The 22,498-nt window shown below is 48.7% G+C and overlaps 2 protein-coding genes across 2 annotated transcripts in view; both read right to left on the reverse strand.

The window, feature by feature from the left end:
• LOC116992554 (C-type lectin domain family 4 member E-like) overlaps positions 1–9,557 on the reverse strand; it is a 28,110-nt gene extending 18,553 nt beyond the window's left edge. Inside the window, exons 1-2 of the mRNA XM_033052308.1 lie at positions 9,393–9,557; positions 8,379–8,474 (exon numbers count right to left, since the gene is read on the reverse strand). Of these exons, the coding sequence (XP_032908199.1) occupies positions 8,379–8,474; positions 9,393–9,432 (136 nt within the window). The 5' untranslated portion in view covers positions 9,433–9,557. The remainder of the gene's footprint in view (positions 1–8,378; positions 8,475–9,392) is intronic.
• A 3,340-nt stretch (positions 9,558–12,897) lies between these two features.
• LOC116992964 (C-type lectin domain family 4 member E-like) lies at positions 12,898–17,270 on the reverse strand. The gene is made up of 6 exons (XM_033053130.1): positions 17,106–17,270; positions 16,077–16,172; positions 14,652–14,744; positions 14,174–14,325; positions 13,824–13,945; positions 12,898–13,122 (listed from the first exon to the last, which is right to left on the reverse strand). The coding sequence occupies exons 1-6, from the start codon at positions 17,143–17,145 to the stop codon at positions 12,975–12,977; spliced, it is 651 nt and encodes a 216-aa protein (XP_032909021.1). The 5' UTR covers positions 17,146–17,270; the 3' UTR covers positions 12,898–12,974.
• Positions 17,271–22,498: the final 5,228 nt, after the last annotated feature.

Genomic DNA, 22,498 nt, shown 5'->3' on the forward strand with positions numbered 1-22,498 from the left:
CACCCAACCACAGCCACTCTGCCATGCACATTCCTACAGCCCAGCTGCCAGCCTACAAAGCAGCCTCTCCCTGTCACACTTTGTCTCTTCCTAAACTACACATCCCCAGGCATTTGGAGGAGTCTCCCATCAGCTGGGCCTGTTCCACCAGCAACACCCAGTCCAGGGGCAGGAAATCACATCCAGCTGGAGCTGCTGAAACCAGGGGAGAGCACAAACTCCTAGGGCTTCCTAGCTCCAGTTGGTGGGGAATAATGCACTGTTGGTGGCAGGCCACAGCCACAGTCCCAAGGAATTACTGGGAACTCAGATACTCAGGAATATGGATTAGGAACTGATCAGGGTGTGCCTATCCAGATGCCTATTTTAATCAATTATCTAATTTAGAAATATTTTTCCTTCTGAGCGAAACAATCCTGTCTGCTTCAATGCCTGATGAGTGCATTGCTGCAATGGAAGAAGGCTCAGAGGAGATGGACAAGGGCAGTGCCTGACAGGGCACCTGTATTGCAAATAAATGTGGCCTTATCTCTACACAAAGATAAAGAATGAGAAGAGAGATTAATTTTGGGTGAGTTCAGCTGAGGGATTGGATCTGCTGTGGAACTGCTCATCCATGCAGAGTTCCAAAAGGGACAATGTCTTCCTCAGTTAGCCATGAAATCTGTGTTTGCTCAGAGACACTGCCTTAGCCTTCCTGAGGAAGCAGGATAGGAAATCATTGGCTCATGGTCCTTTGGAAACCCTTCCATCAGACAAGTGTTGTCCAAGCTCTCAGCTCATGCAGACTGTGAGACTGAGAGCAAACTGCTCTGACAGCCTTGCTGCCACCACAGGCAGTCCTTGTGGATGATACAATTCCCCCAAAACCATCTGCCCCAGGGTCCTGACATGTAGTTTAACAGCTAAGGTTTCCTAGTGTGATATATGTTATGTTGTAATTCGTGTTTATGTGATATAAAATGGTTGTATGAAATAAAGAAATTAGGAAACTTGTAGCCACAGCCAGGAAAAAGGTTGATTCACCAGACTCCAGCACCTGGAGCCAAAAGCCTTGATTAACATGTTAAGAGACCTAACTGGCAGACCTGAAACCCCATAACGACTGAACAGGAAAAGATCAGTGATAAAAGACATGACAAGTACCACCCATTAGGACAAGCTGAGAAACCCCTGGGAGAACCACATATCAATGCCAGTTCCCTGTAAATCCAATCATCTCCCCCTGGAGAAACACATTCCAAAATCTCAGTTACCTAAGTGAAAATCAACCCTCCCAAGGAATATGGAGCAGACCTAACCCTCATCAGGATTCATTGATGTGCAGGAAGAACCTTTGTCCTGGGCAGCACCAAGAAAAGAAGTTATCTGAATATGAGTCCACAGCAGAAACAAAAGGGACTCTTGTCCCAGGCCAGAAAAACTGTATAAAAGCGGACTTCCCAGGATGGCATTTATAAACACAGGGGTATCTGGTGTGGCAGAGGCCAGGTCATTGGGTCGTGTTCACCCAACTCCGATCCCAGGTTCAGTGTCGTTCTTTTCGTTTGTGGCTTCCCAGGACCGTATTTTCGGTCGCAAAAATAAAAATTGTTGTTTTACTATTTTAATTTGATTTAATTAATTTATTATCTATAACAATCTGATGACCTCGACATGATCCTGATTCTGGGGTTTGGTGGGGACCCCCTTTCCTTCCAGGAGGCGCCTCGCTGATTTCAGCAGCCTGGCAGGATTGCGGAATTCCTTGGAACCAGTCAGGATCCTGAACTAAAAACCAGAGCCACAATCGAAAAGGGGGAAGATGGGCTCAGAGCTCTTGGATAACCGCGGCAACGTTTTTTTTCACTCATAAAACTTGACGTGCATGAAGAATCCACGCAGGAAAAGGAACTGTAAGTATTGCGTGGTTGAGTGAGGTGTGACTGAGCGCGTGCGTGAGACGTGATCTGATCACGGAGCGAGTCCAGACCCCGAAATCGCAGTTCTACCATCCTGCGAGGGATGTGGTCGGTCGTGGGGGAAGTGAACATAATGTGGCAGAACCCTTTCTTGCGTGTCAAGCCTAAAATTAAGGGTGTTTTGGGGGTTGGTCACAGGGAGATTGGAAGGAAAGGTATGTTTCCTGGAATTTGGGGAACTGGTAAACCTCTAGATCCAGGGGCTAGTTCAAGGCCAGGAAAGGGAAAAGAGAGCTCGTCCCCTTTCGAAAACTCCACGGAACGGTTTTCCATGGGAAGTGAGTAGATTGGAAATTGAAACAAACAAACAAACAAACAAATAAATAAATAAAGTTTAAATTGCAGTTCAGTACTTCTCAGATTTGGAAGGTCCTGACGTGAAACATGGTAAGAAAGTATACTAAGATAGCTTGGGGAAAATTTTTTTTTAAAAAGAAATGGGACAGAAAAAGAGCAAACCCAGCGAAAAAAAACCCCAAACCAAACCAACAAACAAACAAACAAAAAACACAACAAAAAACCACCAAAAACAAACAAACAAACAAAAAAACACCCCGGAGAAACCAGTAAAGACAAAAAAGGGCAAGTTGCCTGAAATCCCAAGGCACAGCCCGCGGGGTTGGATGATAGAACACTGGGAGGGAAGTCCTGATAGGATAAGTAAGTCTAAGGAAAAATTGATCCATTATTGCATGGAGATTTGGGGGGGGAAAGGAAATCAGGGAGCATGGAATTTGGCCCGTTTTCAGTAAAGATGGGTGTGCCTAGCCCTGATCATCTACATGAGCGAAAAGTACCCACAGGTTAAAATAAAAAGGAAAATAGTGAGGTTTGAGATGTTTTTCAGCACCCTCTTCTCTCTGGTCCTCCAGTGTTGCCAGCTGAACCGGGGGCCAGGTGCGGGTCCCCTATGCCCTCCACTTCCAGAGCGAGGCGGGGCAGTAAAGGTGATTGGGGGCAGTGGTGGGGGGACGAGTGGTGTCTGTGTGTTGGTGGAAGGGAGAGTGTGCAAAGATATGAGTGAGTCAATGAGCAGCCAGACCGAGCGCAGAGGTGCGGGTCCGGGAGCATGGCCTGTGGGGGCTGGGGGGCCGAAGGGCCGCGGGGACTCAGCGTCGGTCAGCACTGGCAGCCCCGAGCAGGAGCGGCAGTGACCGCTGGTCCCTGCGAGGCTGCGGGATGCCCTGGCCCTGTGCTGCTGCCTGTGCTGCTGCCCGGGACGTGCCGCTGGGAGCACCGGTGGGGGAGGAGCGGTGTTTAAACTGTAACAGGACAGGGACTGGCCCTAGGATAGTGTTGGATAGAGAGAGGGAGAACAAGGACAGAGGAATATCTGGGAAATGCAAACTGTATGTAGAAAAATTAGGACTCTGTTTTCTTTAATTGTGAATTCTGCTAGAAAATAAAGGTAATACAGAGAAGGCCGTGAAAGTTTGCTGAATGTGTAAAATGAGTTTGAAAAGCATGAGTTCCTGATTTCTCATTGTGATTGTAATTTACTGAGAAGGTATTTAACAGTAAATTGAAGAGTATAGTAAGAAGGCAAAAGAAGAAAGAAAAATGGTTTGTGAATTGAAGCCTCTGCGCGCCAGCGCAAGCTGCTTTGGATTTTGCTTCTTTCTTTTTAGCAGCAGTTATTGCTTGTTTAAGCCTTAAGGAAGAAGGATTCAGGGCTTGGACAGCCCCCTTCCTCTATTCCAAGCTGGGATTTTGAGTGCTTGGAGGAGCAGTCGGGGCAGTCTGGGAAGATGATGCAGAATTCACACTCCTCATGTGTGCTGTTCCCTGTAAAATCAATCCTGCTTCCTGGCACATGCAGAGAGAGATGCCTGGGGGAGAAGAGAAAGACCTGGCCCTTCCCAGGGAATGTGTGCTGGTGCTTTGGCTGTTGCTGGAAGATGTGCAGGGACAGCACTGAGGTGATTTGGGGCTGTGAGCAGAGCGGGTGGGAAGAGTGTTACTGTTTTATTTTGCTCCTCTCAGAGAAACTCAGCCCCTTTTGAGGAGAGGGGCTTCCTCACGGATGGTGCTGGGAGATGTCCTGTTTTTTAAAGTGAAAACTGATGGTGCTGCTCCACTGTAACCAAGTGTGGGGATGAAACCTTCCCAGGTGCTGTGTGAGTGCGGGGTCCCAGCTCCAACGGCTCTTCCCAGCCCTCTGGAGCTGTGTGTGCAATGCTGGTGGTGGCACTGGTGTCCCTGTGCTCCCCAGGACTGTCAGGGCCAGTGGAACACTTGGATTTCTGATATGGTTTAGTTGAATTAACCCTGTTCATTGACAGATGCTGAATTAGGATGGTCCTGGGGGTATTTAACATGTGTAACTATCCCTAAACCAATGAAGTTGCAGTTGTTTTTGGTATGTGTGAGAAGGGTGTAGAAAAGGCATCCTGCTCTGTGTCTGCCTTCTTCCCACCATCCTAAAGGGAATTTCATCTTAAATTCAGAGCTGTCTGGATGTGATGTGTGGCAGGTGCAAAGCAGGCTGTGGAGCTGAAGGTTTTGCAGGTGCTGCTGGTGTGTGGATTTTCCTTCCTCGAAAGCCTGTGCTTTGTTTTTTTCCTTTTCTTTAACCTGTTTAAGTTGAGAAGAGATGTACATTTTGGTAGGGTAAGAGAGAATGGCCCAGGGGAGGATCTGGGGGGCAGAGGTGAGAAATGGGATGTTTGGGCCTGGGAGAGAATATAGTGTCCTTTGGATCACTCTGGCTGCAGCAGGGTGTCCCTGTGGGAGCAGAGAGTGTCCATGTAGGGGCAGAAGAGGAGTTTCATGGAGAGAAAATCGGGATATGAAATCATAGATGGGAAAACAGGGGAAGTAGTTGAATCAAGGCCCCTCAGTGTGAGTTGGTCAGCTCAGGCATGTGAATTGTATGCAGTTTTACGGGCATTTAAAAAGATTAAAAGGAAAAAGAGGAATTATATTTACTTATTCAAAATATGCCTTTAGGGTGGTTCACACTTTTAGGAAAATTTGGAAAAAAAGAGGACTAATAAATACTCAAGGATGAAAACTAGTTCATGGGGAAATAATAAAGCATATCTTAGAGGCTATCTGGGAGCCAGAGGCAATCTCGGTCGTGCATTTACATCAAACAGGAATATAATTTTGGATTAGTGGAAACAATTTAGCAGATAAGAAAGCCAAAAGTGCAGCACTACTAACAGTAAGTGCTCCAGAATTTGGGGAAGGCAGGACTAGGGGATATCCCTCTTGTCCCTCCCAAAAACAGATTGAAGAATACAAAAAGAGAGAAGGAACATTAAAAGAAGGTAAGTGGAAATTACCAGATGGGAGGGAATTAATATCTAAGGATTATACCAGAAAAATTCTAAAGAGACTACATTTGCAAACACATTGGGAATCCCAAGCTCTGGCAGAACAATTTTTGAGATTCTTCGGGTGTAAAGGGATTTATGAATTGGCTAAGCAGGAAGTACAGGGGTACCTAATATGCGAAAGGTTAACAAAGCCAGGACACGCCCTATAGCCTATCGTCTATTCGAAAGAATCCAAGTGGATTTCACTGAACTACCAAAGGCTGGGAGGTATAAATTCTTGCTGGCACTAGTAGACAAATTAACTCATTGGGTAGAAGCTTACCCAAGCTCGAGGGCTACAGCCCAGACAGTATCTAAATGTCTTCTGGAAGAAATCATCCCCCTGTATGGTATAATCAACTATATAGACTCAGACCAAGGAACACATTTCACCTCAAAGGTTATTAAACAACTGGCTGAGGCCCTAGGAATTCGGTGGGAATACAATACCCCATGGCATCCCCAGAATTCTGGACAAGTTGAGAGACTGAATCAAACTTTAAAGGCTCAACTATCAAAATTAGAAACAAAAATGTCCTGGCCAAAATGCCTCCCCTTAGCATTATTAAATATTAGGACGATGCCTCACTCTGAGACAGGGCTATCTCCTTTTGAAATGTTATATGGGATGTCTTATGATCATGGGATGCCAGTGGGACATCCAGAAATAAAAATAAACAAATACAACCCTACATGATAACAATAAACAAAAATTTACAGGAACTTCAAAAACAGGGAATTGTCACACAAAATGCCCCTCTGGGGTTCGCCATATACAAAATCCAACCGGGAGATCGGGTTCTCATTATAACCTGGAAAGAGGTTTCTCTCTCTCCTCACTGGGAAGGTCCTTTTCTTGTCCTTTTAACCACAGACACAGCAGTCCAGACAGCAGAAAAAGGCTGGATGCACGCCTCCAGGGTGAAAAGATAGAGACAAGAGAAGAGACACTCGAGTGGAAAGTGGCTTCCTCCCCTGGAGACCTCAAGATAAAATTGCACCGAATGAGCAACTTAGATTGGATAAGGTGTATAATTTTTGGGTGCAGGTGTTTTCCTTTTGTTAATTTCAGGTGCCAGATCTGTCGTGGGGTGTATGGGGGATCTGACCTAGAGGGCTCTGTACTAAGTGTTTTGAGAAAGAGCTGTCTCTGACTGACTGAATTCTAGTACTTGCCACTGAATTGAATATCATTGAATTAGATTCTGTAGAGTGATTTCTCTTATATCAACATGAGATTACTGGAAAACTAGACTAAAAGGCTGAAATTCTAAGAGTCAAGTGCCGGAGAACAAATAAAGTACATTGTAGGACAGACACAGTAAAATTATCGAGGTGGGATGTCTTTAAGAGGCAATATACAGCTCGGACATTGCGTTGGTCCCCAGAAAAATATGTCTGCTGCCAAGAAGATGGTTTCCCTCGCCACTGGCAGCACTCCAGTGGGTGTAGGCAGAGGCAGAGAAGTACATCTATGGGGAATCCTGGTGAGCCTGAGCCTAGTTATATTCCCACAGATTAATGCATACCCAAAGAATTCTGCAAACTCTGCAGAACAAAGCCCAGGACGGCATTTGTAAACAGGGGGATCTGGTGAGACAGAGGCCAGATCATCGGGGCGTGTTCACTCAATTCTGAACCTGGGCTTGGTGTTGTCCTTTTTGTTTGTGGCTTCCCAGGACCATATTTTCAGTCGCAAAAATAAAAATTATTGTTTTACTATTTTAATTCAGCTTAATTCATTTATTATCTATAACACTAGATACCAAGGCTGAGCTGAATTCCTTAGGAATTTGGTAACTCTCCTATCACTTTGGAAGATAATTGACTAGAAATTAGTTTGTGTAATTGGTCAGTTCACCTTTAGAATCTCTGACTTAGATTGGATGCTTTCCTTTGTATAGCTTTCTATTGGCTGTAGTTTCAATCCTTCTTGAACCTATAAATATGACTGTCTCCCCTTTGTCTCTGGGGATCCCTGCTCGACCACCCTTTGCATGAAATAAAAATTCTTGTGGAACACGTCATTTAAGGACCTCCAGTCTTTCTCTGCTGGCTAATGTGAGCTGCTGAGAGTTTGCTGATTGGTATCAGCACTCTCAGGTCCTGGTAAAACAGCTACCAGAGACAAAATATTAGCTCACAAGTCCTTACACAGCTTTTGGGGGATTTTTACTCTTTCCCTCGGTGGAGAATTTTTTCCCATTACCATGCTAAGGAAGCTGGCTGGGGCAGCTCCCTTAGCTTTTAATTGCTCAAGAGAAAAGAGATGGGTGGGGGCTGTCTCGCTGGCTCAATTGCTGGGGAGGACTTGAGGGGTCGGGGGTGTGTGGGGGATGGTTGTTGGTGCCTTTTTCCTTCCGAGGGGACACTCTCTTGCCAGTCCGAACGCAGAGGAGAGAGATTTTTTTCTCTGCAGTCACATCTGCCCTGCAGCCCTGCACTGCTACAGCCTCCTGCTTCGGAGAACAGTGCTGAGAACCGGGACCCAAACGGTGAGCGGAGTCTTCCTTCACCCTTTTCCCACCTGGGACACGGCCCTGCCACCTCCCTGCTCCTGCTGCTGCTGCGGCTGTGAGGGGCCCGCCCCGCTCTCCACCGGGACCGTGCGGAGAAGAGTGTGACTGGAAAAGGGACTGGGACTGAGTTTTGTTCTGTTTTGTCACTGATTTTTTTCATAGCTGATTTTTTTCTTGTTTGTCTTGTAGATATATTAATAAAGAACTGTTATTCGTAAACCCCTACCTTGCCTGAGAGGCCCATAATTTCCAAATTAGAGTAAACTTGGAGGGAAGGGATTAAAACTCTCAATTTTATGAAAAGCTCCTGCTTTTTTTCTGGCACTACCTCTCCTCTAAACCAGGACAACAGCGTATCCAAGAGATCTGCTTTATGCCCAGGGATTCAAGTGATGGATTAAAAACTACAGCTATGTACTCCCAGAGGACGAGGCTGCATGAGAAGGGATCTTCGACCTGTGCTTTGGTGAAGGGCATTTGCCTGCTGGCAGAGGGACTAGGATATGGGTTTTGCAACTGAACTAAAGCAGTCACCTGAGCCCTTCACCCCGAGGGAATTAAGAGACCCAGGAACCCACCAAGGCAGAGGGTCACAAAGGCAGATTTGATTGCAAGGGCAAAAATAAGGAAGACCCAGATGTTCAGCCAGGAGCAGCTTCTCTCTTCTGCTGGGACTGAAAAACACAAAGCAAGAGTGAGCATGTCCCTGCCCAGAGTTGGGGGCAGGAGAATCCAGGTAGCTCTGTACATCAACACCTTGCTGGTTCCTTGTTTCAAGGACAGGGGAGCCCCACAGGTGTTGGAAGCAGGTCCTGCTGCCTGTCACTAGCAGTGCCTCAGAGCCACAGAGCACAGGAACACAGGGGCTGCCCTGAGGCTGCTTTTTTATTTCCATCTTTATCACACCTGCCTGTATTCTGACCAAAACTCACTCCCCCTCTGTCCTGTCCAAAACTTCTTTGTCCTCAACACACCTTCCTTGTTGTCTTCCATTACCCCTGTCTGTCACTGAATGCTCCTGCTGGATCTCCCTCCTCTCCCTTTCTCTTCAGAGCTTCTTTCTCTCACTACCTGGATTTTGCCCCTGTACCATGAGCCCCTTTCTGCAATGGCACAGTCCCCAAAGGAGTGACAGCCCAGCTCAGGCTGTGCACAGCCAGACACACAGAAGGGATTGTTTCCACAGGGGGAAAAGGCACTTGGCAGCTCTTGGGAGAGCCCAGGCTGGGTTGTGCTGTGAGACACCAGAGATGGGAGCAGGGACTTGTGCTCAGTGTGATGCAGAGAGCTTTACCAGGGGAATCACAGGAGGTTAGCATCCTTCAGCCCCATTGTTTACAGACAAACCACTGAAGGGAATAGCAGGGCATGGTCAGCCTGGACTTCCACTCCTCTTGGCTCCAGGAAAAAGCTCATCCTGCTAGCCTGGGTACTGCCCAGTTCCCTCACCTATTGCCTCGCTCTTGTCCTGAGCCCCATCTCCTGGGAGGAGGCCGGCCACCGTGCCATGCCTGGGATCCATACTAGCACTGTTATTCTGCAAGATCCTGCTTTGACAGGAGGACAGAAAGGAAGTAAGGTTTGGGGCTTACCTGCAGTTGCAGGACTGACTCTCCCTTGGCCCTTCATCATCTCTACAAGAGGATCACTCTTCTCCAAGGGTCCCTGTTATCAGTGTGGCCACAAACACAGCCTCCCTCCTGCACTGGGCACCTCCCACACTGGTGAGGGGCCGTCACAGGCTCTAATCTGATGTGCTGAAAAAGCCATATCCTGGGTGTATCCCACAGCGCGTCCAGATTGAGGAACTTCCATCATTACCTTGCCAGGACATTTCACACAATATTCACTGCAACACAAACTCAGTGAGGCAAAGGAAAACAAATGCAGGGGAGCATCAATGCAGCTCGAACAATCTCCCTTTGCTCAGCCTCAGGCAGTTTCATAGCTCATACATGGTCATCCCTCTCTGCTGCCTGCACATTCCTGCAGAGGGTCCATGTGTGTGAAAATGCAAACACAGGCAGGTATATTTGGCATTTGCTAACAAAGGGCTAAACCCACTGAGCACAGTCTGCAAAAGGAAACGAAAAATGACAGGAAAGCATATCTGTGACTCAGTTTGGGCAGTGCCCATGTGCACCGTGTGCCCAGAAATACAGAGCACAACACAGAACTTGCCAACACTGTTTTGATTGAATTCCATTGGAAAAGAGGTAGGAGCTTTGGCCAGAGGTGTTCAGTATGGCCTGTCTTTGGGGCCAGATGCCAGAAAAGATCATTGATGGTTCCATATTCTCTCTGCATGACTGATCATGAAGTTTTCGTTTGTCTGGGCTAAAGAATAGTGCAGCTTCTTATTTTTTTGGTCGTTCTAGCACTTCGCAAGGCAAATCAAATCAGATTCCTGCCTATCATGTCTCTAAGGATACTCAAAAGGAAAAGAATTCCAAATGGTTCTCATTGTCCTCTGAATACACTTGCAAGATACATTGCTAATAGCAATAGCACAGGAATTTCAGTTGAAGCATCAGGACATCAGGGCACAGAACTGCTTACAAGTGAGGACAAGCCCAAGCTCTCTGTAGAGGACATCCTCTGATTCTGTACTTTTGTGCACAACAGGCTGCAGGCACAGTCAGACCCTCCATTTCTAAACATCTTTGTGTAACTAATGTTCACAAGCTCTCTCCCCCACGTAAAAACACATTCACATGACTTGTGCAAGCTCCAGTCTCCCACCAGCCCCCAGGAAGCGCAGCTGCAAGAACACATCCCCTTGGTGGAAGCAGGGCTTCCCCTGGTCCCACACACTTCCCTCTGGACATGTAGGGTTTGTGAGTATCCACACCTCTTGCAGCAGCCTGTGAAGCACAGGTGAAAGCACAGGCTCACGTTGTCCCACTGCAGAGCTGTGGGTGTGTGCCTGCTGCAGCCCTCAGTGCCATGAGCGAGGTCACCCAGAGCACTCAGCTGCCAGGGAGCTTCTTACAGACAGAGCAGAGCACCCTGAACTCCATGACCACTTCCTTTCTTCCCACTTCTCTCTCCTATCTCTCTTACAGTGTTCATGCTTCATCTAAACTTTGTTTTCACAATGTTTTTTGTGTGCCTTAGAAGTCTTTCCCTAATGCTATTGTCACTGTCAAGTTGATGATTATGTTCTTCTTTAACAGCTGTGGTTTTGGCCAAATGCTCCCTCAAACAGTTGCAGATATTCAATTCACACAGCTGTTTGCATTCACACTTCTACTTTAATACTTCCTGCTTTCCAGGACATGGAAGAGGGCAGATGCATCTCAGGCCCAAAGAGGCTGGGAAGATGTTCTGGTTTGCAAAGGCGGGTGTGTGCTAGGGAAGAGCAGGGCCTTCCATCGAAATGGAGCTAATCAATCCCTCCCACTGAATTAGTACAATTTTGAAATTAAGGGTCTCTCAGGCAAAGGTATGGGGATAGGAATAACAGTTCTTCACTAGTATCTCTAACAGACGAACAAAACAACAACAGCTCTGAAATTAACATCAAACAGAACAGTAACGCAGTTCCAGTCCTTGTTACCCACAGGCACCCTTCCCTGTGCTGCAGTTATTGGTGTTGGGCAGGGGCAGGTCCTGCACAGCTGCAGGGGTGCCTGGGGTGACGGTGGCAGTGTCCCAGATGGGAAAGGGTTGGAGGAGAGGCTTTGCTCACAGCTTGGGTCCCGGTGCTCCAAGAGGATGCTTGGAGATAGCAGGCTGAAGCACAAAGTCAGCAGTGCAGGGTCCAACAACAGAAGAGACAGCTCTGGTGTTGGGATGGAGGGGGTGGGGGTCACAGCAGTGGTGTCCTCCTCCGACTCCAAGTACAAGCGAGCAAGTGCCCCTCCCCCTCCTTTACCTGCTTCTGATCTGGCCGTGTTTTCCCTGTTCCCCCCCAACCCCTGCCACCAGAGAAACTCCACAAAAAAAGAAACAGGGAGTCTCCTCTCCCAACGTCACTAGTGGTCAGTGCTACATAGCATGTCAATGGGGAAAAATTCCACAGAGAGAAGAAAGGAAAAAAACCCCAACCCCAAACACAAGAGCACGGTGGTCATCTTCCCACCACAGGACACTCAAGTGGCATCAGAGAAGGAGTTAGTTCTGCATGAGATACACATCTGCTCTGTCAAGCTGGAGGGGACTGGGACACCAGGAAAGGGAAGGGAGGACATTTGCAGAACTGCATTTCTTCACTTCCCCTGATACCACCACAAGCCTCTGCTAACAACCGCTATCTCACAGCTGCCTGTGACATTTCTTCACATCTGCTTGTTACATTGACTCTATCCTGTGAAGTCAAACCCCTACAAATATCAATACTACAGCAGTGGAAATAGCCTTTTTGAGAAAGACTTTTTACACAAGAATGTAGTGATAGGACAAGGGGGAATGGCTTTACACTGCCAGTGGGCAAGTTTTGATTAAATATTAGGAAGGAATACATGGCTGTGAGGTGGTGAGGCACTGCAACCAGCTGCCCATAGGAGCTATGCATGTACAAATCAAATGTTCAAGTCCTGGCTGGATGGGGATATGATAACCTGGTCTAGTGGAAGGTGTCCTTGCCCATGATCTAGGGGGCTTGACACTACACAATCCTTACAAGTCCCTTCCAACCAAACCATTCCAAGATTTGTCGATTGTACTTCATAGTTTAGAGATGCAAAAGGGAAGAGACATATGCACAGAGAGCAAAGAGCCTTTTTTCATTGGTGTGATACTGTATTTTCTCCTAAGTTTTCAGAATTTGTTCAGCAAAATAAGGACAATTAAAAGGGCATTCTGTGTGTGCCTCAACAAAAGCAAACATCTCTGCTCAAGCAGACCAAGGACTTTGAATCTCTGGAAATCTGCCTTCCATTCCTTTGTCTTCCTCCTGGAGATGTCCATCTCTTTTCAGCCAGAGGCTCCTGGACCCTCTCAGAGAGAAGAGGACACAAGAACAGAGGACCTACTTTGATGAGACTGAGCCATCCTGTGTTCCCTGAGTCACCACATGCACTGGTGATGCTGGACAAAGCTCATTTCACTTCCACACACACATGGTCCCCTCCCACACAGTGAAGATGTGTCAGAGCTCCCCACCCCTCCCAGCACACCAGCGTTGTTCCCAGATCACTGCTCAGCTCCCACCTTTGCTCAGGACAGGATCATCACAGAATTACTGCTGCAGCTTCACAAATTTGAGAGAAGTTCAAATCTGATCTGATGTTATTCCAGTTGTTGAGAGTTGTTTCAGGACTATGGATTACAGTGCAGTTTTCATCATGGTGATTACTTGGTTCTCCTTTTCTCCAGAACCTGGGACAGAGACAGGCTTGTTACTCCCCAGTGCCCACTGGAAAGCACTGCTGGAAAAGGCCACAGTGAGATGCAAGACTTGAAGGGAAGAGACAGAAATTGCCACTGTTGGTTTGTGGGCAGAAGCAGTGCCCCTGCTCCCACTCCATATCCCACTGGCACCAGTGTCACATGCAAACGTGCCTCCTTCCTACAGCCTTCCAGCACAACAGGGCCCTGCTCCATCCTGCTGGGGGGAACTGATCACCACCACTCATCCCACGCACCTCACACCCAGCAGAGGCCCCTGTCGGCCTCCAGGGCAAGACATAGCAAGGACAGTGCTGGTGCTCTCTCCCTGCCCCATCTCTTTCCCTGCATCCCAGCACAGCCCATTTTGTGCATACAAGTGCAGTGAATGCAGGTCAGGCTGGGCTGGTCATCAGGCTTCTGAAGGGTTCTTGCTGCCAGCAAGGTGAAGTTTTTTCTATGCCACCAGCATTGACTTCCATGTCATAGGTAGTTAATTCATAACCAATATCCAGCACAGATGGGCCATGGGAACCTGGTGTCCTACACAGCCCAGTCCTGCTGTGTCTCTGATCTCACAAGGAAGTGTAGTGACAACCTCCTCTCATGCACCAGCTGACACCCACAAACCTGTCCTACTTTATTTCCCTACCAGGAGTCACACCAAATTGTCTTCATCCAGAGATACTCACGCGGCTGTCACATTATATGGAGTCTTGTCCACCCACTGCCACTGGCCGTCCTTGTCCTTAAACAAACCAATGTAGAAATTGTCTCTTTGTGGAGATTGTTTTATCTGCTCAAAGAGGAATTCCTGGCAATCAGAGAGAGAGTGCAGTGTCCATGAACAGCAGGACTGAGCACAGGGAGGCATCAGGACTCCCTGTGGGGTGCAGCTGGTGGCAGAGGGGGGCTGGTGCTGCAGAGGTGCAGACAGGACATTCCCCCTCCCCTGCAGGACAAGGAGGGGCTCTGAGTCCCCTCCAGGGCCCAGCACTGTGTCTCTGCCTGCTGGCTCCCTCTCTCAGCCCTGTGCACGCACCTGCTCTGCCTTGCTGTTGATCACCACCAGCTGGGAGCCCATCCCAGTGCAGTTCTGCTCACTCTTGGCCCAGTTCATCCTATCAAGGGAGAGGAAATAGCAGCTTCTTTGAAACCTTCTCCAGCCCTGTGGGCAGCACGTCCAGCCTTGGCCTGTGCAGGGAGAGGACAAAGAGATGAAGGCTACGAACAAGAGATGGTGACTGCAAAGATCCCAGTTTTCCAGGGACAGCCTCATGTCCACCTTAATGTCTTTTTCCTAACAAAAAGTGCTTGGGAGAACATGGATAAGTACAGACATTTCTTCCCATTGCAATGGGGTGTGACCATTGAGCTTTGTGTCCCCAAAGTCATGGTAATCTTTGTATGGGGGTCTCAGGTGAAGAGAAAGTTCTTTTGCTGATGTGGTTTGACTTGTCCTGGCACAGCCTCCTGGAGGCCTTCAGCCCCAAGGAAGAGGGGACATTGGGAGCACTGACCTGTTCCTTGTGGCACTGCTGAGTCGCACTTCCACTCCGAGAACTGCTGCTGCAGGGCTCTGGGCTGGTCACTGCTGTGCCAGAAGGGAACCACTGCAAAGGGAGAGGAAAGGCAGCAGGATTACCCCTTCCTGCCCAGCTCCTCACACAGCATCTCTGGCCCCTTGGCTCTCCTTCCACCATTTCCCCACCAAGCATTGTCCCAGCTGTCACCTCTCCTGGCCCAAACCAGTGGCACAGCTGCCATCCCAGCCAGAAAGAGATCCCCTTCCCAGTCAGACAGCAGAAGGAGCCCTGGAAGCACATCCCACTGAGGACATGCCACACACATGGCAGGACTGATCTCACCCAACCACAGCCACTCTGCCATGCACATTCCTACAGCCCAGCTGCCAGCCTACAAAGCAGCCTCTCCCTGTCACACTTTGTCTCTTCCTAAACTACACATCCCCAGGCATTTGGAGGAGTCTCCCATCAGCTGGGCCTGTTCCACCAGCAACACCCAGTCCAGGGGCAGGTAATCACATCCAGCTGGAGCTGCTGAAACCGGGGGGGAGCACAAACTCCTAGGGCTTCCTAGCTCCAGTTGGTGGGGAATAATGCACTGTTGGTGGCAGGCCACAGCCACAGTCCCAAGGGCTTACTAGGAACTCAGACACTCAGGAGTATGGATTAGGAACTGATCAGGGTGTGCCTATCCAGATGCCTATTTTAATCAATTATCTAATTCAGAAATATTTTTCCTTCTGAGCAAAACAGTCCTGTCTCCTTCAGTCCTGATGAGTGCATTGCTGCAATGGAAGAAGGCTCAGAGGAGATGGACAAGGGCAATGCCTGACAGAGCTCCCCATTGCCAATAAAGGTGACCTTGTCCCAACACATAGATAAAGAATGAGCAGTGACTTTTGGGTGAATTCAGCTGAGGGATTGGATCTGCTGTGGAACTGCTCGTCCATGCAGGGTTCCAAAAGGGACAATGTCTTCCTCAGTTAGCCATGAAATCTGTGTTTGCTCAGAGAGACTATTACTGCCTTAGCCTTCCTGAGGATGCAGGATAGGAAATCATTGGCTCACAGTCCTCTGGAAACCCTTCCATCAGACATGAGTTGTCCAAGCTCTCAGCTCATGCAGACTGTGAGACTGAGAGCAAACTGCTCTGACAGCCTTGCTGACACCACAGGCAGTTCTTTCACAGCCAGCTAATCCAAGAGATCTGCCTTATGCCCAGAGATTCCAATGATGGATTAAAAGCTACAGCTATGTTCTCCCAAAGGTCGAGGCTGCATGAGAAGGGATCTCTGACCTGTGCTTTGGTGAAGGGCATTTGCCTGCTGGCAGAGGGACTAGGATATGGAATTTCCACCTGACCTAAGGCAGTCACCTAAGCCCTTCATCCCAAGGGTATTAAGACACCCTGGAACCCACCAAGGCAAATAGTCACAAAGGCAGCTTTGATTGCAAGGGCAAAAATAAGGAAGACCCAGATGTTCAGGCAGGAGCAACTTCTCTCTTCTGCTAGGTCTGAAAAAAACCACAAATCAAGAGTGAAACAAACTCTTTGTATGAAAAACACAAAGCCCAGGGTGCAGGGTATCCAAGGGGGCTGTGTACACCAACACCCTGCTGTCCATTGTTCCAAGGACTGGGCAGTTGCACAGGTGCTGGAAGCAGGTCCTGCTGCCTGTCACTAGCAGTGCCTCAGAGCCACAGAGCACAGGAACACAGGGGCTGCCCTGAGGCTGCTTTTTTATTTCCATTTTTATCACAACACCTGCCTGCATTCTGCCCAAACCTCAATCCCCCTTCTGTCCTGTCCATACCTAATTTGTCGTCAACACACCTTCCTTGTTGCCTTCCATTACCCCTGTCTGTCACTGAATGCTCCTGCTGGATCTTCCTCCTCTTCCTCTCTCTTTAGAGCTTCTTTCTCTCACTACCTGGATTTTGCCCCTGTACCATGAGCCCCTTTCTGCAATGGCACAGTCCCCAAAGGAGTGACAGCCCAGCTCAGGCTGTGCACAGCCAGACACACAGAAGGGATTGTTTCCACAGGGGGAAAAGGCACTTGGCAGCTCTTGGGAGAGCCCAGGCTGGGTTGTGCTGTGAGACACCAGAGATGGGAGCAGGGACTTGTGCTCAGTGTGATGCAGAGAGCTTTACCAGGGGAATCACAGGAGGTTAGCACCCTTCAGCCCCATTGTTTACAGACAAACCACTGAAGGGAATAGCAGGGCATGGTGAGCCTGGACCTCCACTCCCACTGGCTCCAGGAAAAAGCTCATCCTGCCAGCCTGGGCACTGCCCAGTTTTCTCATCTGTTGCCTTGCCCTTGTCCTGAGCCCCATCTCCTGGTAGGAGGCTGGCCACGATCCCATGCCCAGGATCCATCCCAGCACTGTCTTTCCCCAACTGGTTTGACAGGAGGACAGAAAGGAAGGAAGGTTTGGGGCTTACCTGCAGTTGCAGGACTGACTCTCCCTTGGCCCTTCATCATCTCTACAAGAGGATCACTCTTCTCCAAGGGTCCCTGTTATCAGTGTGGCCACAAACACAGCCTCCCTCCTGCACTGGGCACCTCCCACACTGGTGAGGGGCCGTCACAGGCTCTAATCTGATGTGCTGAAAAAGCCATATCCTGGGTGTGTCCCATAGTACCTGGAGATTGAGGAACTACTGTTATTAGCTTGCCAGGACATTTCACACAATATTCACTGTAACACAAACTCAGTGAGGCAAAGGAAATCAAATTAAGGGGGGCATCACTGCAGCTCACACAATCCCCCTTTGCAAAGCCTCAGGCAGTTTCATAGCTCATACATGGTCATCCCTCTCTGCTGTCTGCTCTTTCCTGCTGAGCATCCATGTGTGTGAAAATACAAACACGGGCAGGTGTATTTGGCATTTGCTAGCAAAGGGCTTAAGCTACAGAGAACAGCCTGCAAAGGGGGATCAAAAAAATGACAGGAAAGCTTATCTGTGACTCAGTCTGGGCAGTGACCATGTGCATCCTGAGCCCAGAAATCCAGGGAAAAACAGAGAAGTTGCCAACATGGCTTTTATTAAATTTCCCTGAAAGAGAGATGGAGCTTTGGGCAGAGGAGTTGAGTGTGCTCTCTGTGTTTGAGGCTGGAGGCCAGAAAGGCTAGGTGGAGGATGCCACATTCTCTTTGCATGATTCATGATGAAATTTTCCTTGGTGTTGCCTAAAAAAGCTGCAGATTTTTTATTTGGTGCTTTTAATACTTCACAAGGCAACTCAAATGAAACTCCTGCTGGATAGTGTCCCTAAGGATACCTGTAACAATAAAGAATTCCAGCTGGATCTACTTGTCCTCTGAACAGCCTTACATGATACATTGCTCATAGCAATAGCACAGGCATTTCAGGTATAACACCAGGAGATCAGGGCACAGAACTGCTTACAAGCGAGGACAAGCCCAAGCTCTCTCTAGAACACGTCCTCTGATTCTGTTCTTTTGTGCACAACAGGCTGCAGGCACGGTCAGACCCTCCATTTCTAAACATCTTTGTGTAACTAATGTTCACAAGCTCTCTCCCCACATAAAAACACATTCACATGACTTGTGCAAGCTCCAGTCTCCCACCAGCCCCCCAGGACGTGCAGCTGCAAGAACACATCCCCTTGGTGGAAGCAGGGCTTCCCCTGGTCCCACACACTTCCCTCTGGACATGTAGGGTTTGTGAGTATCCACACCTCTTGCAGCAGCCTGTGAAGCACAGGTGAAAGCACAGGCTCACGTTGTCCCACTGCAGAGCTGTGGGTGTGTGCCTGCTGCAGCCCTCAGTGCCATGAGCGAGGTCACCCAGAGCACTCAGCTGCCAGGGAGCTTTTTACAGACAGAGGTGGCCAAGTTGCAGAGCACCCTGAGTTCCATGGCCACTTCCTTCCTTCCCAATTCTGTCTCCACTCTCTCTTTCAGTGTTCATGCTTCCTCTAAACTTTGTTTTCACACTGTTTCTTCTGTGCCTAAGAAACTTTTCTGTAATGCCGTTTTTATTGTTAGGCTGGTGGTCATGTTTTTCTTTAATAGCAGTGGTTTTGGTCAGATGCCCCCTGAAATAGTTGTAGCTATTCAATTCACACAGCTGTTTGCATTTACACTCCTACTTTATCCCTTCCTGCTGTCCAGGCCTCTGGCAGAGGGCAGAAGCATCTCAGGCACCTAAAGGCTGGGAAGAGCATGGTGGTCGTGTTCCCACCACAGGACACTCAAGTGGCATCAGAGATGGAGTTAGTCCTGCATTAGATACACATCTGCCCTGTGATGCTGGAGAGGACTGGGACACCAGGAGAGGAAATGGAGGACATTTGCAGCACTGCACTTCTCCATTTCCTTGATGCCACCACAAGTCTCTGCTAATAACTGCTTTCTCACAGCGGCCTGTGACACTTCTTTACATCTGTTTGTGTTATGGACTCTATCCTGTGGAATTAAGTCAAATCCCGAGAAGCGTCAATACTATACAGTGGAAATAACCTTGTTGAGAGAGACTTCGTGCTCAAGATTGTAGTGATAGGACTAGATGGAATGGCTTTAAACTGTTAGAGGGCAGGCTTTGATGAAGTATTAGGAAGGAATACATGAGTGTGAGGTGCTGAGGCACTGGAACCAGCTGCCCACATGTCCTAGGTTACCATGTTACCTAATGTGGCCAAATCTATGTATTCTATCACCATCTTCATGATCTGTTGAATCCAGGAGAGGCAACCTTTCCTTGCCTCCTTCCCCCAGACTATCTCCTATTAATGGGCCCATCAATGGCTTGCCACATGACTTATAGATTACTCCCTCCGGGACCCATTTTGGTTTAATGGACAATCAAGGATGCACCACATGACTCACAGAATGACATCAGCCCATTGTGAGATGCTTTGCCTGTGGGGGAGGGGCCAAGCATCCCTATCTGGATGTAATCTCAGTTTGGGACAGAACAAGCAGTCCTTACCCACTGGTTTCCAGAGGGTGAGAGCTACCAGAGATTTCTATGGGATCACTACTTCAACAAGACCACTTCATCTGGACAGCTATCATACACTCACTAGTGAGGTGTCAGCTTGTATTCTGACTCTGTCAGTGGTTTTCTTTTGTACTATTTAATGCTTTTTTCCCCCCCCTTTTAAATTGTATTTCTGACTTGGAGTCTCTCACTGGTTTTGCTTTCAAACCAGTACATATTTTTGGTGTCCAATGGGGAGCAACAAGGCACTGAGAAAAGTCAGAATTATAATTTTGTATTGCAGAAGCCACCTATTTGCTATGATGTGTATCTTTTAAATAGCTCTCCATATTTTTCCGCACATGGGGAACTATCTGCTGGCTGTAATGCTCCTGTGTAGACCAGGCTATGGTATAAAAATTGCTTTATTGGTCTTATATGTCTGTTGCTTGATAACCGCCAAGGCAATGAACATCATTCAGAATATATACAGTAATTTCATGATTACAAGCCACACCAGATTATAAACTGCACTTTCATTCGCAGTGAGGATCCGTGTGCAACTTTTACAAAGTTGCCAATTATAACAGAATCGCGGGATTGTGGGCTTTACTGGCTCAGCTCGGGGCCGGGTGGGCTCGGCCCGCTTGGGGCTCCCAATGGGGCCGGGTGACCCAGCTTGGCGCTGCCGCTCAGTGTGGCCGCTCGGGGCTGCCCACCACTGCCGCCGCTGCCGAAGCTCGCTCGCACCTGCCCGCGGCCTGCACCACCACCACTGCGTTTGCTAGCCCTGGCCTGGTGCTGCTGGATCCGGCTCTTCTGGGCTTCCCCACCTCTGCTGGGTTTCCTCACCTCTGCCAGGCTTCCCTGCGCCAGCCCCGCGCTGCCAGCCCTGCCTCTACCGGACTTCCCCACCTCTGTCAGGCTTCCCCGCACCGGCCATGCGCTGCCAGCCCCGGCTCTGCTGGGCTTCCCCGCGCTGGCTCTGTGCTGCCAGCTACAGCTCTGCTGGGCTTTCCCGCCTCTGCCAGGCTTCCCCACCTCTGCCGGGCTGGCCCACTGCTGCCAGGCTTCCCCGCCTCTGCCGGCCCCACCGCTGCCGGGGCTAGCCGGGCTCCAGTTCAGGTTGGAGCTTCTTTGGGCTTGCACTTCAGGGTTGGCAACTTTCAGAACATTGTTCATATATAAGCCGCTCCGGAGTAGAAGCTGCTCTTCCGGGTTCTGACCAAAATTTTAGTTAAAATGGTGCGGCTTCTAATCGTGAAATTACTGTACTCAATTTTGTTTGCATGTCCTAGTCTAGATTGCTATGTCTGGGGCCTCAACAATCACAACCAGCCCCTGGAGGGTGGGGTAAAGAATAATTTTTTCTAGCCTTTCAGGCCTGACACAGCAGTTTTTGGAAATGTTGAGTTCTCTCTGGATGCCAGGGACAGCATAGTGTTGTTGTTCTGCTTTGTCTTCTCTGCATAATCTGCAACATGCCCAGAAACAAAACACTCTATGGTGTGGTGCAGCGTCTTCTTGAGAAAGTGGAAAAAAGAAGCAAAACAACAGCATCCGTGTCTGCAGAGGAGAAAAGAACCGCGTGAAAAGCAACAGCATTCTTGTCTACGCAGGCTGTCACAGAGGAGAAAGGAACCAAAAGCGCCATCAGCATCTCCACACAAACCGTCACAGAACCAGAACAGCCTAGACCAGAAGCAGTTTCCCCCATTCAGAAGAAGAAATCAAAGAGCAAATCAGTGCACATAGTGACTGATAAGGGTGTTGCAGGGTCTTCACACCCAGCAGAAGAGACAGAGCCAGAAATCATCACTCGCCCTCTATCCCTGGGTGAGCTGCGTAACCTGCGGAGGGAATTCACCTGCCAAACAAACGAGTCCATCCTGACCTGGCTGTTCTGCATCTGGGACACTGCAGCCAATGACACCATTCTGCATGGAAGTCAGGCCAGGCAACTGGGATCGCTGTCATTGATCAGGGGATTGGGAGAAACCAAGAAACTCTCAGCCTCTGGCAGTGACTGCTGACAAGTGTGAAGGACAGATACCTTTGTAAAGAAGACCTCCAGGTGCACCAAGGAAAATGGAGCACAATGGAACATTTGATGCCTGAACGAATTGGTTGTGCTGGAGATCATTTTCTCAGAAGATGAGAGATTTCCTAAGAGCCCAGATTGTGTCCAGTGCACATCGCAAATGTGGTTGAGATTTGCATGGCTTGGACTGGACATGTACTCCCGTTACCTGGTAATGCTGCAATGGAGTGAAGGCGAGGACAAGGCGCGCGTCTTGGTCAATAAACTAAGAATTTACAAGGGCACTTTCGCCACCCCATTTCATTCCCATGTTACATCTGTGGGAACAAGGCTGGCTGAGCAAGTCCGAAGCTTGATTGAAGAGGGCCATCATAAACTAAAAAAGGAACTTAAGGTAGGAAACTACCACATCTCGCTAGAAGCGACAAGAGTCTCTGCCATTAGGAGCCGGCATTCCCCAGCCAGGGAGAGAGGATACGCTCCACAAGGTAACCTCTGTTTTTGATTTAGGAGCATGGAGAAGACATGAGGAAGTGGGATGGAAAACCCACCTCCTCCTTACCCTGGGTACGTGAATTGAAAAGACGGACACCTAACACAAGAAGCTCATCTAGAGTCAACGTTGCTCTGGTCTCTTGTGCACAGAACTCCAGACAGTATAGGAATGATGATATGACTGATCCTCTTGAAGGGGCCACAAGAACCTATTTACAGGAAGAGAGCAATGTGTACCATGACCAGGAATAGAGGATCCATGCCAGATAGAGGAAAGGGACAATCGGATCTATCGGACTTTGTCGGTCCAATGGCCTGACACATCTGACCCACGAAACAAACAGCTTTGTTT

Source organism: Catharus ustulatus, chromosome 2, assembly GCF_009819885.2.
Source record: "Catharus ustulatus isolate bCatUst1 chromosome 2, bCatUst1.pri.v2, whole genome shotgun sequence".
Lineage (NCBI taxonomy): Eukaryota > Metazoa > Chordata > Aves > Passeriformes > Turdidae > Catharus > Catharus ustulatus.

Excerpts from the sequence above, each read along its gene's own strand:
- LOC116992964 (XM_033053130.1), bottom strand. The coding sequence starts at position 17,145 with ATGATGAAGGGCCAAGGGAGAGTCAGTCCTGCAACTGCAG. Across the intron at positions 14,745-16,076 it reads CTTTGTGACTATTTGCCTTG|TGGTTCCCTTCTGGCACAGC; the intron begins GTGGGTTCCAGG and ends CTCCCTTTGCAG. Across the intron at positions 13,946-14,173 it reads TCAACAGCAAGGCAGAGCAG|GAATTCCTCTTTGAGCAGAT; the intron begins GTGCGTGCACAG and ends TCTGATTGCCAG.